The sequence below is a fragment of the Bombina bombina genome, chromosome 1 (genome assembly GCF_027579735.1).
Source record: "Bombina bombina isolate aBomBom1 chromosome 1, aBomBom1.pri, whole genome shotgun sequence".
Lineage (NCBI taxonomy): Eukaryota > Metazoa > Chordata > Amphibia > Anura > Bombinatoridae > Bombina > Bombina bombina.
The window spans coordinates 580,535,355-580,549,155 of record NC_069499.1 but is presented as its reverse complement, the minus strand read 5'-3'; the positions used below and the strand labels follow the sequence as shown (position 1 = coordinate 580,549,155).

Here is a 13,801-nt window from a genome sequence, read left to right as displayed (position 1 = left end):
CACGTGAGTTCATTGTTTCTGAAAAGAATGTATAAATAAAGAGATCATCTATTCTTATTTTTAATCTTTTATGTTGTTGACTGTCGCTTTAAGTCATTTTGTGTCTTCTTGCATGGTCATCAATTAATAGAGATTGTTAAATTTTTATTTTGATCTTGCTAGTATAGCTTTTATAATGTAGAATATTGTAAATAAGGATACTGTATTCTTCACATATATACTAATTCACGTATACATTTGACCAACATGTCTAAAGTAATGCCACTGTTACAGCAAACACATGTTCACGTCTCTGCACAATTCTATCTTTTGTGATCATTTTGCAATGATTCAAAGCGTAATTGGACATCTGTGATTTGACCATCATGTCTAAAGTAATGCCACTGTTACAGCAAACACATGTTCACGTCTCTGCGCAATTCTATCTTTTGTGATCATTGTGCAATGATTCAAAGCGTAATTGCGCATCCATGATTTGACCATCATGTCTAAAGTAATGTCACTGTTACAGCAAACACATGTTCACGTCTCTGCGCAATTCTATCTTTCGTGATCATTGCGCAATGATTCAAAGTGTAATTGAGCATCTGTGATTCAGAATAGATTTGGATATAGTAGTGTGATGAGAATCATTTCTAAAGACTTCAAATATATTTCCAATTGGGTGTATTACGAGATTCAAATGGTATATATTTTTAATATTGAATGACAACAATTAATATTAATATTTATATGGCAGATGGTAGGTATTTCACGGATGCACAATTTCATTTTCGCTCAGTGATGCATATTCTGGAGAGCGCAAGAAACATCATTCCTATTCTATGTGTGACAAATCTAAATTCAAATATTTAAACATCATATGTAGCGTGTGTTGTGAGATCTATATAGGTTGAATATCTGACTATATACACATTGCTTAATATATACTACAATATTAATATAGTATATGAAGTCTGATATTTACTTGGTTCAGCCTCTAGACTTTCATCTCCCAGGCCACCGGTTGGAGAAGCAGCTGCACTGGCCTCCGGGTCAGGACTTTCCGATCCAGCAGCTGGGAGGGAAGAAGAAGTCGAGGAGCGAGAGGATCTAAATCTGCTGGGGACCCGGAGATTGAGGATGGCGCATAAAGTCGCCTCATAAGATCCCATTATATTGTCTAATCAATTCTTGAATTACACATTAGCATTTAAAAATTTTAAAAATAATGCATATCAAATTTTGATAATAATTTTAAATTTGATTGTATGAGGAACATAATTGAATGTAATATATCATGTCCCTTCAAATAATATACCTAAATATAAACTATAAAATGTATCTCTTTGTCTGATTGGTCAGAATCTGAGTCCTCTCTAGCACAAAGTAGGGGTAATGTATCTAAAATAAACATATTCTAATACAGGACATGTATATATTCCTAATTCTTGGAACATTCTTCCTCCTATGATTCTTAAATAGCATGCATTGTGCAAACTAACCTGGATGTATGGTCTTTGAAAGGCAATTCTCTTCAAAATATCAGTTTATCTTCATTAGGTGTCCTATTCGTCATTTTCAAAATAGAGGATTGTAAAATACCATCTAAAAAACAAATATAAAAATTAAACCTAAGTGTCTCCAATAGGATGCATCCTCAGTCTTGTTCCATAGAAATGTTGCCACTTACCATGTGAGCGTGTCTTTGTATGGTTTGCAAAGTCAGCACAGTTGAAAGAAAATGCCACAGTCATGATCACATTGGTATTCTTCACTTTCAGTCTGGGATTCTTCACATTCAGTCTGGGATTCTTCACATTCAGTCTGGGATTCTTCACATTCATTCTTGAATTCTTCACATTCAGTCTTTAGATGAAGTCATCTCCCTAATGAAAGAAAAAGTGTAAATAAAATCATTAATAAAAGTGTGTGACATTTCTGAAACTATTTAGATCACTCGCTTACTAAGCGTGTGTAGCATCTTGTGTTATGTTCTATCAATCCAATGTGAAGCTGAGTCATACATTGTGCAGACCTAACCTCTGATGTATGACTTGGAATATGACTTTGAAGAATATAGTATTGCTAGAGTATCCCTTTCTGACTATCCAAAAATCTAGTAATGTGTAAACTAAATACTACATTTTAAAATGTATGCCATATGATGGCTGATTGTGCAAAATTCCCCCCACCCACAGTCCATACATTGTTTATACTTACCATCTGATGTTGTCTTTGAAAACCAGGTGGCAAAGTCATTACAGGACCCAATGCCAGAATCATCTGATGTATAAATTACCTATGATAATAATAATAATATTACATTATATTATTTTTGAATCAGTTGTTGAACAATCCTAACATGTTTGCACAATTCTCCACTTCTCATTTCCCTAAAATTCACACATATTCACAATGCTCCTATATAACTTCTAGTATTTACTGTCTGAAGTGGCGGTTGATGATGTTTGCTCTGATATTGAGTCCCTCATCCTGGAATGGCCCCTCTAGAACAGGATCGCCCTCCTCATCTTGGAGGAGGTCTTGGGGCACCTGGATGGCCTGCAGCATCCCAGCCCACTGAGCAATGTTATGCAGGACGCTGCAGGCTATAACGATTTTCGCCACCTTACTAGGGCTGTATTGGAGGGCTCCTCCAGACCTGTCCAGGCATCTTAGTCTCATTTTGAGGACCCCAAACATCCTCTCCACTACAGCCCTAGTCCGCTTGTGCGCCCGATTATAGCGCTCCTAGGCCTCGTCCGTGGGGTTACGCAACGGCGTAATGAGCCAAGGCCGGCTCATGTAACCAGAATCACCTATAAATAATGAACATAACAAAATGTCAAGTATTACAAATATTAAACATTATTATATTAAAATACAATTCATTAGTATACACAAAAATCCCCTAAAATCGACATTTGATGAAAGACAATTAGATGGTTGAAGTGCATTCTAGATCTGCCCATTTAAGCTAAGACATGCTACATATGCATAATTTGCATAAACCAGATATTTGCTAAAAGAGACATAAATGGTTAAATTGCATCCTAGAGCTAACAATTTAAGCTAGGACATGCTACATATATGTTTGAAGCTAAAACTATACATTTGCTGAAAGAGACAATGACATGGTTAAAGCGCATTCTATATCTGGCAATTTAAGCTAAGACATGCTACATATGAGTATTTCGCATAAACCAAACATTTGCTAAAAGAGACATAAATGGTTAAATTGCATCCTAGAGCTGACCATTTAAGCTAGGACATGCTACATATCTGTTTGGAGCTAAAACTATACATTTGCTGAAAGAGACAATGACATAGTTAAAGCGCATTCTATATCTACCCATTTAAGCTAAGACATGCTACATATGCGTATTTCGCATAAACCAGACATTTGCTAAAAGAGACATAAATGGTTAAATTGCATCCTAGAGCTGACCATTTAAGCTAGGACATGCACATATCTGTTTGGAGCTAAAACTACACATTTGCAGAAAGAGACAATGAAATGGTTAAATTGCATCCTAGAGCTGCACATTACACAAACACAACTGTTTTTGAAGATTACAGGGGCAATTGTCTAAATAATTAACCATGTTGTACTCACCAACGAGCCACCCAGGTGGAAACTGTCTTCCCTCAAACTGCCGCCACAGGGACGACTGTCTGAGGATGCGAGCATCATGACAAGCCCCGCCGAAATTCGCACACACATTCATAATCCGCATCCATGCGTCACAAACAAACTGCACGTTCAGACATGGAAGCGTTTGCGATTTCGGAAGGGCAAGTCATCAGATGGAGCACGCAGCGCAATGTGGATGCAATCTAATGCTCTCAAGACATTGGGCATTCGAGCTATTGCAAAGAATTCCCTCTTCAGGCAACTCCAATCACCATCATTTTGAGGGAATCCTATGTAATGCTTACTAACTCGTACCATGCCGTCCAGAAAATTGTCAATAACCACAGAGAAGTTACCCTGAGCCAGCCCATGCATGTACCCCTTTCCAGATTGAAAACTCCCGGAGGCCAGGACATGTCTACGTGGCTCCATATGAGGTTCAAGTATATCGCAAAGGCTAATGAGCTGATCGCGATTGAGCCTATACTTGTCAAAAACCTCGAAGTCACTCATGTTATACAAGGTGGGCCTCACTCTGTGAACAGGAGGACTTCTAACCAGACGAGCCCTTTGTCTCTCTTGGAGATGCCGAGCCCGCCTGATTCTATTGAACACTACTCATGCAATAGCACCAGCAGCAACTAACTGCGGATCATCCATATTTGCCAAGCTAAGCAGCACAAAGCCAAACAGCAGAACAAACACACAAGGAGTAACAAGGTATGCAAACACACAGAAGCGATTTGATACAATGTCGATCACAAGGGACACTTTGGCCATGTTGTTTGGGATATTTATAGTGCAATTAGTCCAATGGTAGCGTGTTCGTAATGATTGCTGATTGTATACACTTGATTGTATGTGAGCAGCACGAATGCTTTCTAAGTGGACGTTTGTTTAGGTGTTTGCTGAAAATTCTCCCCCCCCAATGAATCGTAATGTGAAAGTGTAAAATATAACATATACAGTGCATCTTCGTAATGTTTGTTCATATGCGTAATAAATGCTTAATAAACGCGATCTTATAGTAAAAAGCACACGTCCACGCTAACATGAATGAAAATGCATACTTGTGTATAATGTTTGCATAGACATGGCATAGAATCTGATCTATCAATTTTGCTGCAATATTGTTTACAAGCGATAAAGTAACAGCTGACATCTGTAATATTGTATATATAAGTGATTGGCGAGATGTCAATATTTTACATGTCCCATTGAAATCACAATAACAATGAAGATCTTCCGGCAGACATCTGTAGTATTGTATATATAAGTGATTTGCGAGATGTCAATATTATACACTTCCCATTAAAATCGCTATAATAATGATCTTCCAAACTCTTGTTTACGTATATGTAGTATTGAGTGCTAAACTTCTGAAAGGGGCGGTACAGTCCAAAAGCTGTAATGTGCATGGTTGAAGCTTCTAATGACGTCATCATATTAGCAACCTGCCTGTCTAGTTTGCAAATCTTCATTCTGTTGTTGCATTTTACAACATTGTTATTGTGTGCTTATTAAAAAGATAAATGTGTGCTCTGCTGTTGTGTGATGCGTGTTATGTACATATAGGTATGTATTGTGATTCTCTCTCACATATGCTGATTTATATCAAGCAGTATAGCATTGTTGTTCCTTCCCAAAAAGTGACAGCTGTAATCTGTTCTAATGATCTGTTCTTATTGTACGTAATTCGTAATAGTATATTATGAGTACATCGTGATGTTAAAGGGACAGTAAATCCATAATTGATGTTTCGTGATTTCGAGAGAGAACCCAATGTTAAGCAACCTTCCAATGTAGTTGTATGATGTAAATGTATTCATTGTTTATATGTGTTTTTTTACCTGAATATCAATGCATATGTATGAGTGAATGGCAAAAGTCATGTATGTGCATCCATCAATGATCATGTGTTGAGCCTATGTAGATATGCTGTTCATCCAAGAATATGAGTTGAATAAATGAAATGTTATAATAGAGGTAAATGAGACATGTTTCCAATTGTCTACTGTTTGTGAATAATGAAATGTAAAAATTTATTTTCTGTCCATTTAAATCTAATGTAATTTTTAAAACCGATTTTGTATTGGTGATGGGGATTTGTAGTTGATGTAATGTAATTTCCTTTTAATATTTTGATGTTGTAGTGAATTTCACACAAGTAAAAGCCATAAGTCCATAGGGAAATAGTAATTTCTTGATCTATTTGTCATAGCGGGACTAACGCAAGAAAGAATGAGTTAGTGCCCCAAGTGTAACACTGGTATTACGAGTTTTGCAGTCTACGCATTTTGCGTGCGTTAGGTAAATCTGCCTGTGGCGTGCACGAGCACATCTTCCCCATAGAAGTCAATGGAGGAGAAAGATTTGTGTAGAAATAAAATCCAAGACTTGTTTTGAGCGTAAGGTTTGTGTTGCCCATGTGTTCATATTGCCCATGTGGGGGGGGGGGGGCGGTTTAGGGGTTAATAGGTTTAGTTCGTGTTGGTGATTTTGGGGGGTGCGGTATATGGGTTAATAGGTTTAGGTAGTGTTAGTGATGTGGGGGGACGGCGATTTAGGGGTTAATAGCTTTATTTAGTTGTGGCGGTGGTTTAACATAATTTTGTTTCGGCAATCGCTGGAACATTAGTTAGAAATAATGATTCAGTCCGTAATAAAGATTCGGTCCGACATTAATAATAATTCGATAACAGTTTCGAATGCATCCGAATTTCAAAATCCGGAACGACCCGAATAAATTCCGAAACTGAATTACCGACACATACTGAATTATTACGACTGTCTCGAACCAAAAAATTTTAAGGCCCGATTCGAAACAAAACTAACCAAATTTTTCAATTGCGCACAAGTCTAATGCTGATGTCCTTCATTACCAATTCAATCTACCCCAATACCCATAAACTCTGTCCCTAACCTTACCAATCAAATATATTTATCATCTCTTATATCAATGTTGTCATCTTCTCCAGATGGCTACTCTGAGTTCACTTGTATCTCTACCCACTACCACTACTTCTTTAAATGCCATAGCTCCTGATCCTCTGCCTTTTTCTGTAATAGTCTTGGTCTCTTGCTTTTCTCAATCCATACATCCACCATTAGAAAACTTATATTTTTTAACCATGGGTTCCAGTACCACATCTATGCTGATACGACATAAATCTCTAACTCTTCTCCAGTTTTCCCTCTGCCTTTGCTCAACCAGGTCATCATTTCTTTTCAATGTATTCACACTTCCTCCAACTCAATATTTCAAACACTGAATGTCTCCTTATTCCTTCCTATCATGGACACCCTGCACTATATATCTCTATTGTTGTGAAAAAACTTTGTGCTCAATATTCCAACTAAGTCTTAGCATTACACTTGTATCTAAATTTGTCTTCATGACATATATACAAGCATTTAGCAATTCCTTATCTGTGCTTATCTATTCAATATCTCTAGAATTTGCTCTTTTCTTACCTAAGACACCACCAAAATATGAATTCACTGACTCATTTCATCTTGTATTGGCTACTGTAACCTATGTTTATGCAACCTTCCAGACTTCCACTTCTTCCTGTCCAATATATGATGAATGCTTCAGTTAGACTACTTAGTCACTGATACACATCAGCTACCCACACTGCCAGTCCCTACAATGACTCCCCATATGCATTCAAATCAAATTCATTATATTCAACCTAAGTTATGAAACACAACTTTCGACCTATCCACTCTTATCATGAATACTTTCCTCTCCTGTCTCCAAGACTTTTCTATGCTGCTCCTACTCACTAAAACTTTCAAACCCAATCCCTCTCCTTTCTAGCTGTAGATTACATAGTCTTCAGTCCAGGACTCTATTCTTCCTCTATTTATTTTGTTTAGTCTGTGTTATGTATCTGTACTTTTACCATGAATTAGTGTCATTGTGTATCCCTGTTTTTTAACTTAGGAATTTGAAAACCTTTTACAAATAGCTAAGTAATTAAATATTAATATTTGAAGAAAATCTATATTTTAAAAGCTATTCACCCATTTCTGCAGTGAAATAAACCACAATAAATAGAAACGACTCCATACCTCCAAACAAACACAGAGAATACAGGTTGTGCGTTAAATCGGGTGCCTAAATAACGCAAAAATGAGCAGCATCACACTCTCCAAAGTGCTGCCATTACAAGTCACTGAAAAACCTTCTTTTGTTGTGCGGTATGGTGCGCTAAGCTCCATACCGCACAAAACCCAAGGTCTTTTAAAAAGAAGAAGAAGGCACCACCATAGTGCACAATCAATAATGCAGATAAAAGCCAGCACACAATTGTATGTACTTTCAGGATTATAGGCACATGAGAAGCGCTACAAGGGCTTTCCACGAGCATTATTTTAATATATTGTAAACCAGCAAAGCTTGTGAATACCACACAGAGTTTGTTAGGTTATTACGGAGCTGGGAAAGTTACAATTTGGTAACTGAAGATTTTCAACAGCATCTTTTCCAAATCCTGTTTGTTGCAGCCGACTAGAGGTTAGAGTGGCCTGGAAAATACAGGGAAAGTTGTCTGGACGACTTTAAGAGTCAAGGAAGCCCTTGTAGCACTTCTCAAGTGCCTATAATCCTGTAAGTACGTACAATTGTGCACTGGCTTTTATCTGCAATATTGATTGTGCACTATGGTGGAGCCTTCTTCTTTTTAATACCCTATAGAACACAAATTTGAACACCAACAGATTTTGGAAGAAGCAGCTTGCCGCGGCTTTTTTTTTGGATATTTTTGGGACATTCCTGTAGATGCCCTGGGAGAGATCCATTTAACTTTGGAAAAGTGCTTTTGAACTTTTATTATTACACAAACTTTGCATTGTCTTTCAGTATTATTTGATATGCTAATATAATACTGTGTGATATATTTTGCATTTGTATTTGTTTCATCTGCTTGTGTATACATATAGATTTGCTCTCTGATACACATAGAGCATTAAGAGATATTTGCATCACTTTGAATTTGATACTTAATATACTTAATATATTTGTTTAAGTATTCAGTTCACTAGATTAAATATACCAATATTGGACGCATCCAATTTTCACTGCATACATTTTTCAAAACCCAAGGCCTGACTTGACATGCTCGTGCACGTTTTCCATCTTAGACTTCAATGGAGAGAAAGTGTTAGAAAAACACCTGCGATCGCAGAATACGAACGCCGTAACGCCATCCCCATTGATGTCTATGGGGAAATGAAAGTTATGTAAAAACACCCTTACATAAACCCCTAGTCTAAATACCCCTAATTCTCTGCCCCCGACATCACCGACACTAACAAAAGTGATTAAACCCTAAACCGCCCTGCATCGCTGATACCTAAATAAACCTATTAACTTCTAAACCACCGGCCCCCCACATTGCTACCAATAAAAATAAACCTATTAACCCCTAAACCGCCATCCCCACACAACACAATAAATCTAATTATACTATTAACCCCTAAAAATCCTAACATTACTTAAAAAACAAACAAAAGATTAAATTGAAATAAATAAATCTAACATTACAAAAAATAAAGGGCCTTTTTGTAGGGCATTGCACTAAGTTAAACAGCTCTTTTACCAACAAAAAAAAAAGGTCCCATAACTACTGGTCTCAGATAGGGGAATGGATTGTGGCAGTATATACTAATGCTAGCATTATAGCCGGACCGCACAACCTGTAATACAGGCGCAATGAAAATCCCGCACTCAAAAGTAATTTTTTGATTGCGGAATGGAGAGTTGCGTAAAGGCTAAAATGCTAGCGGTATAGTTGTACCAGCGCGACTTGTAATACGGGAGACCTGCATATTGCAAGCGCAATAGCCAATTTTCAGTGGTATAACCGTACCGCGAAACTTGCAATTTTGCCGAAAACTAGATAAGTAAAAAATAATAAATAACACAAAACAGCACCCAATGTATATGCAGTAACACCAATTAGAAGCGGTCGCCGGGTAGCTGTGCTAAGTTCCCCGGGTATACTAAGTCCGAGGGCAGGCAGGGTAACTTTCACCACACTATCTTATGGTGCATTATCTTCATGTGGGCTATGTCCAGGAACGATGTTGGATCCTTTGGAAGCATGCTAAGTAATACTTGTGTGCACAAGACCCCGCTAATATTTAAAGGAGTCAACTGCTCGTTAGCACGCCAAAAGATAGCACTGAATCAAGTTGTATTCCTGCACATCATGACAATATCACACAAGGCCCTTTGAAGTTTTCCACTGTTTGCGTGGTTATTCTAGTGATCAGTTATCAGTCATCAGTTGCCGAGCTCCCAGTTACCCTCCTAGATATTCCTGGTTTGCCTCTGTTACCTATTGCCTCCTTTGTGCTTCCTATTTTCCTGGCACCTTTACCACTGGCTATCTGTTACAACTCTGAGTCTGCTTTCTCGTTCTGGCCTGAAGCATCTTTGGACTGAGTCTCTGTTAATGACCTTGGCCTGGATTCCGAAATCTCTTTTGCCCATTGTTTGGATTGTTGCCATTCGGACTGTCTACCTGTTAATGGCATTGGCCTTCCTGACCCTGTCTATTGCATTGCCCTCTCATGGATGGACCTCTTGGTTGATCACGTCTCTCCTCTGACCTCGCCTACGGATATCCGTCAGCACTTGAACAGCTCCCGTGTCCACCTCCTCTCTAGCCAAACTGTTTCAATTCAGGTCTTATAGCAGAGGAGTATGTAAAAGAGTGCTAAATATCTGCAAGTGGATTCCAACACAGCAAATTCCAGGTACATTTTATACTTACCTGATTTCAAATTCAACTATATTCTTTGGTACTATTATACTGGGTGCCACACTGTCTTTTTTCATCTTTATACATTAATATTTTCCCTTATACGTCAAGGCAATAATATATTACATAAATCACCAGTGTGCTAATTTAGCATCCTTGACTTTGATACCATTCTTGATTAACCACGTAAATTCTATTGTGTTAAGTTTAGATGTTTATGAAACTATAATACAACACTGACTTTGCATGAGTCAAATATTGACTAGTCCTCCATGCTGGAAGTCTGTTTTGCATGGGATCAAAATTTGGGTACATGGGTAGATAGATGATAGATAGTTCTATTATTGTGTAACATTCTCCTCCAGGCTATTCGGTTGTTCCCCAAAACATATAAAAGACACTGCTAGTTTTTTTAACGTACAAGTAAAACAATAATACAAATATTTATTTGAATAGGTATGTGAAACTTACTGATAATGGACATTCTTGGATGAGCAAGCTCTCTTTGCCTCATTTATCTGAGATTCACTGCTGTCAAAAGCAAGAACCTTCTGGAAATGAGAAGCAAGTAGCTCAGTATATCTTCCAGTACCACAGCCAACATCCACTGCTACTTCATAGGGTTTTGCTTTCTGTAGAGAATACAAGACAGAAAATGCATGCTTCAAAAAGTAATGCTTTTTATTAAGTTATTTTTAAAAGTAAAAAAACCTTACCTTATAATATCACCTAAGCTAGTGGTTTACAACTCTTGTGCTCAAGACCCATTAACAATTCAAATATAAAATCTGTCTTGTTAGTGGGACTGAGAACTGGAATTTAAAGAAACAGAAAAATGTACAAAGTAAACATTGATTCAAATGTATACCAATCATATAATTTCCTTGAAATGATGACAAACGTATAACCAATAAGTTATAAGAACATGCTAATGTAGCTGTGTCCAAAAGGTACATTGAGATCTACCAGCAGAAGTGCTGACCAGTAGATCACTAAACTATTGTGTGATTTTCCACTTCCTTCTCAGCCTATTGTGATAGTATAAGATTAGGAAAAAATAAATGGAAAAATGTGTTTCTCACAAGTATATTCTGTATTTCTATCACTACAGTGGTCTCAATTAAAAAATAGGGTGATTGAGCACATTTGTACTTTTGTTAAATGAAGATTTATTTTGCATGCAAACTTAGATTTTTCACACACAAAAGTATACATCTTTGCTAAAGTTTAAAAACGCAACATCAATAGTCAATCCATTTTCTTCTTGCTTTTTATGTCTGGTCAGTTATACTATGCAGTAGTATGTGTGTGTGTGTTGTTTTAATAAAGTCTCATCTTAGGGCAATCTTTTATGTTATTTGATGTCTTTGGATGTTTGTTTGCAATTTAAGAAAAAGGTACAGATAAAAGTGGTTTTAAGAGTCTCAGCTGTTGATCATTTTATGGAAAAATCAATGTAAGAATCGTCAAATTTATAAAGGTATTTAAATGGGTATCCTAATAACATAACCCAAAATATGAATGTGTAATTAGCTTAAAGGTGTGACCAATGCTACCAGTTTAGACAAACTGTATTTACCGATGACCTATTTGCACCTTATCAATTTACGCAGCTTCTCTGCAGCATTTACATATTTAGGACCAGATTACAAATGGAGCGTTAAATATCACTTTCATGAAAGCGATATTTGCGCTCGATTGTGTAATACCAGCTGTGATATCCCTTTAAGACTTTCTGACTGTCAGCACTTCCTCCTATTTAAGGAAGTGCTTCTCCATTACTCAGTGCCTGAAAATTAAAGTGGATTCTCTCATCCTTTGCTATTGCTCATTTCAAGCAATTTATTTTTCCCTTTCAGGTCTAAAGTATTTAATAATTTTTGAAGGCTGTTTGTACTCAAAGTTTTCTGCACTTCTTTCCTGATTCCTTTTTTGGGACCATTACTTCTAATCATATTCCTACGCTTCCGGAACTCTATCACTCACAGCTGAAGCCGCACTCACACATGCTGCTACCGGATGCCGCTTTCTAAATTTCTCCGGTTTAGTATATACTCTGCTGCTAATACCGCTCTCCACGCTTCACCATCGTTTCTGGGGAAATCTGGTCTTATCACCACGCTGGTACTGGTATCGTAATGTATACAAAGTTTAAGGTTTACAAATATAACGCTAAGTGTCATTACTTACCTGAGCTGTATTTTCACTGAATTAACCTCCTCCTTGCTGCTCAATATTGCGTGTGTGTTGGATCATTGTATATATATTTTAGAGTGTTTGTGTGAGTGCGTGAAACTAAAGGAAAGTTATTTGAACATTACTTTACTAAGATTTGAACTTTATCAACTTATTTCATATCCTGAATTTAAAGGAATTTTTTCTCATTTTTTCTTTGATCATAAACGAATCATTGTTTATATAGTAGAAGCTATATAAGCTTCTCACATAAGAATTATTATTTACATTCATAGAGGTATAGTCCATACTTTCATTTCAATTACTAAAGTAAATGCTCACCTTGTGCATGCGAGTATATTAAGTTATATATATTTGCTGTTTACAAGAAAAGAGCTACATTCCCTTTATTTTATTTTTCTCTAAAGTTTGTGAGACAAATTTATTCACACATATCACAGAATTTTCAGGCCTAAAAAGAAAGTTTTTTTTTTATTTTTTGGAATATGGATCCTAATGAAATTAAAAATGAATTTTCTAATATTCATCAGAAATTAGAATATCTTGCTAGAGCATTAACAGAGGTACAAACTGAAAATAAAGCTCTCAAAACTATAATAAAAGATTGTATGTCAGGGAAAGAAGCAGGAATTGCTGAACCTCACATACAATACCCACAACCATTTTCTGGCAAACGCAGCGAATTCAGGGATTTTAAAAGTGCATGTAAACTTCTTTTCTCACTTAGACCTAAAACATATCATAGTGAAAGGATAAAGGTCTGTACCACTATTTCCTTCCTACAGGGGGAGCCACGCTCCTGGGCCAATAGGTTTTTTGAAAGTGAACATTCAATATTGGATTCGCTTGAAGAATTTTTTTTAGCTATGACTGCCTTGTATGAGGATTCCACACTCAAATAACAGCTGAAAACAAATTAAGATCTATGAAACAAGGGAAAAGAAACATTGAAGAATATATTACTGAATTCAAATGTGGATAGATGACTCTCAATGGAACGAGATCAGTTTAAAGAATCAATTCAGATTGGGTCTCTCTGAATCCCTTAAAGATGAATTGTCACGTCTAGAGATGCCTGACACACTGAATGGGTTGATGAAATTAAGCACCACCTTGGACCGAAGGTTACGTGAAAGAAAGGCTGAAAAAGCTTCCTATGAAGTAGTACCCAGACGTTCATATCCCTGTTTTACAACCATGGAAAAAGCTGTTTCAA

At 36.8% G+C, this 13,801-nt stretch overlaps 1 protein-coding gene across 1 annotated transcript in view; it reads right to left on the bottom strand.

Annotated features, from left to right (window-relative positions):
- Positions 1-13,801, bottom strand: part of LOC128645669 (uncharacterized) — a 369,635-nt gene that overhangs the window by 244,482 nt on the left and 111,352 nt on the right. Inside the window, exon 3 of the mRNA XM_053698822.1 lies at positions 10,861-11,021. Coding sequence (XP_053554797.1) covers positions 10,861-11,021 — 161 coding nt within the window. The remainder of the gene's footprint in view (positions 1-10,860; positions 11,022-13,801) is intronic.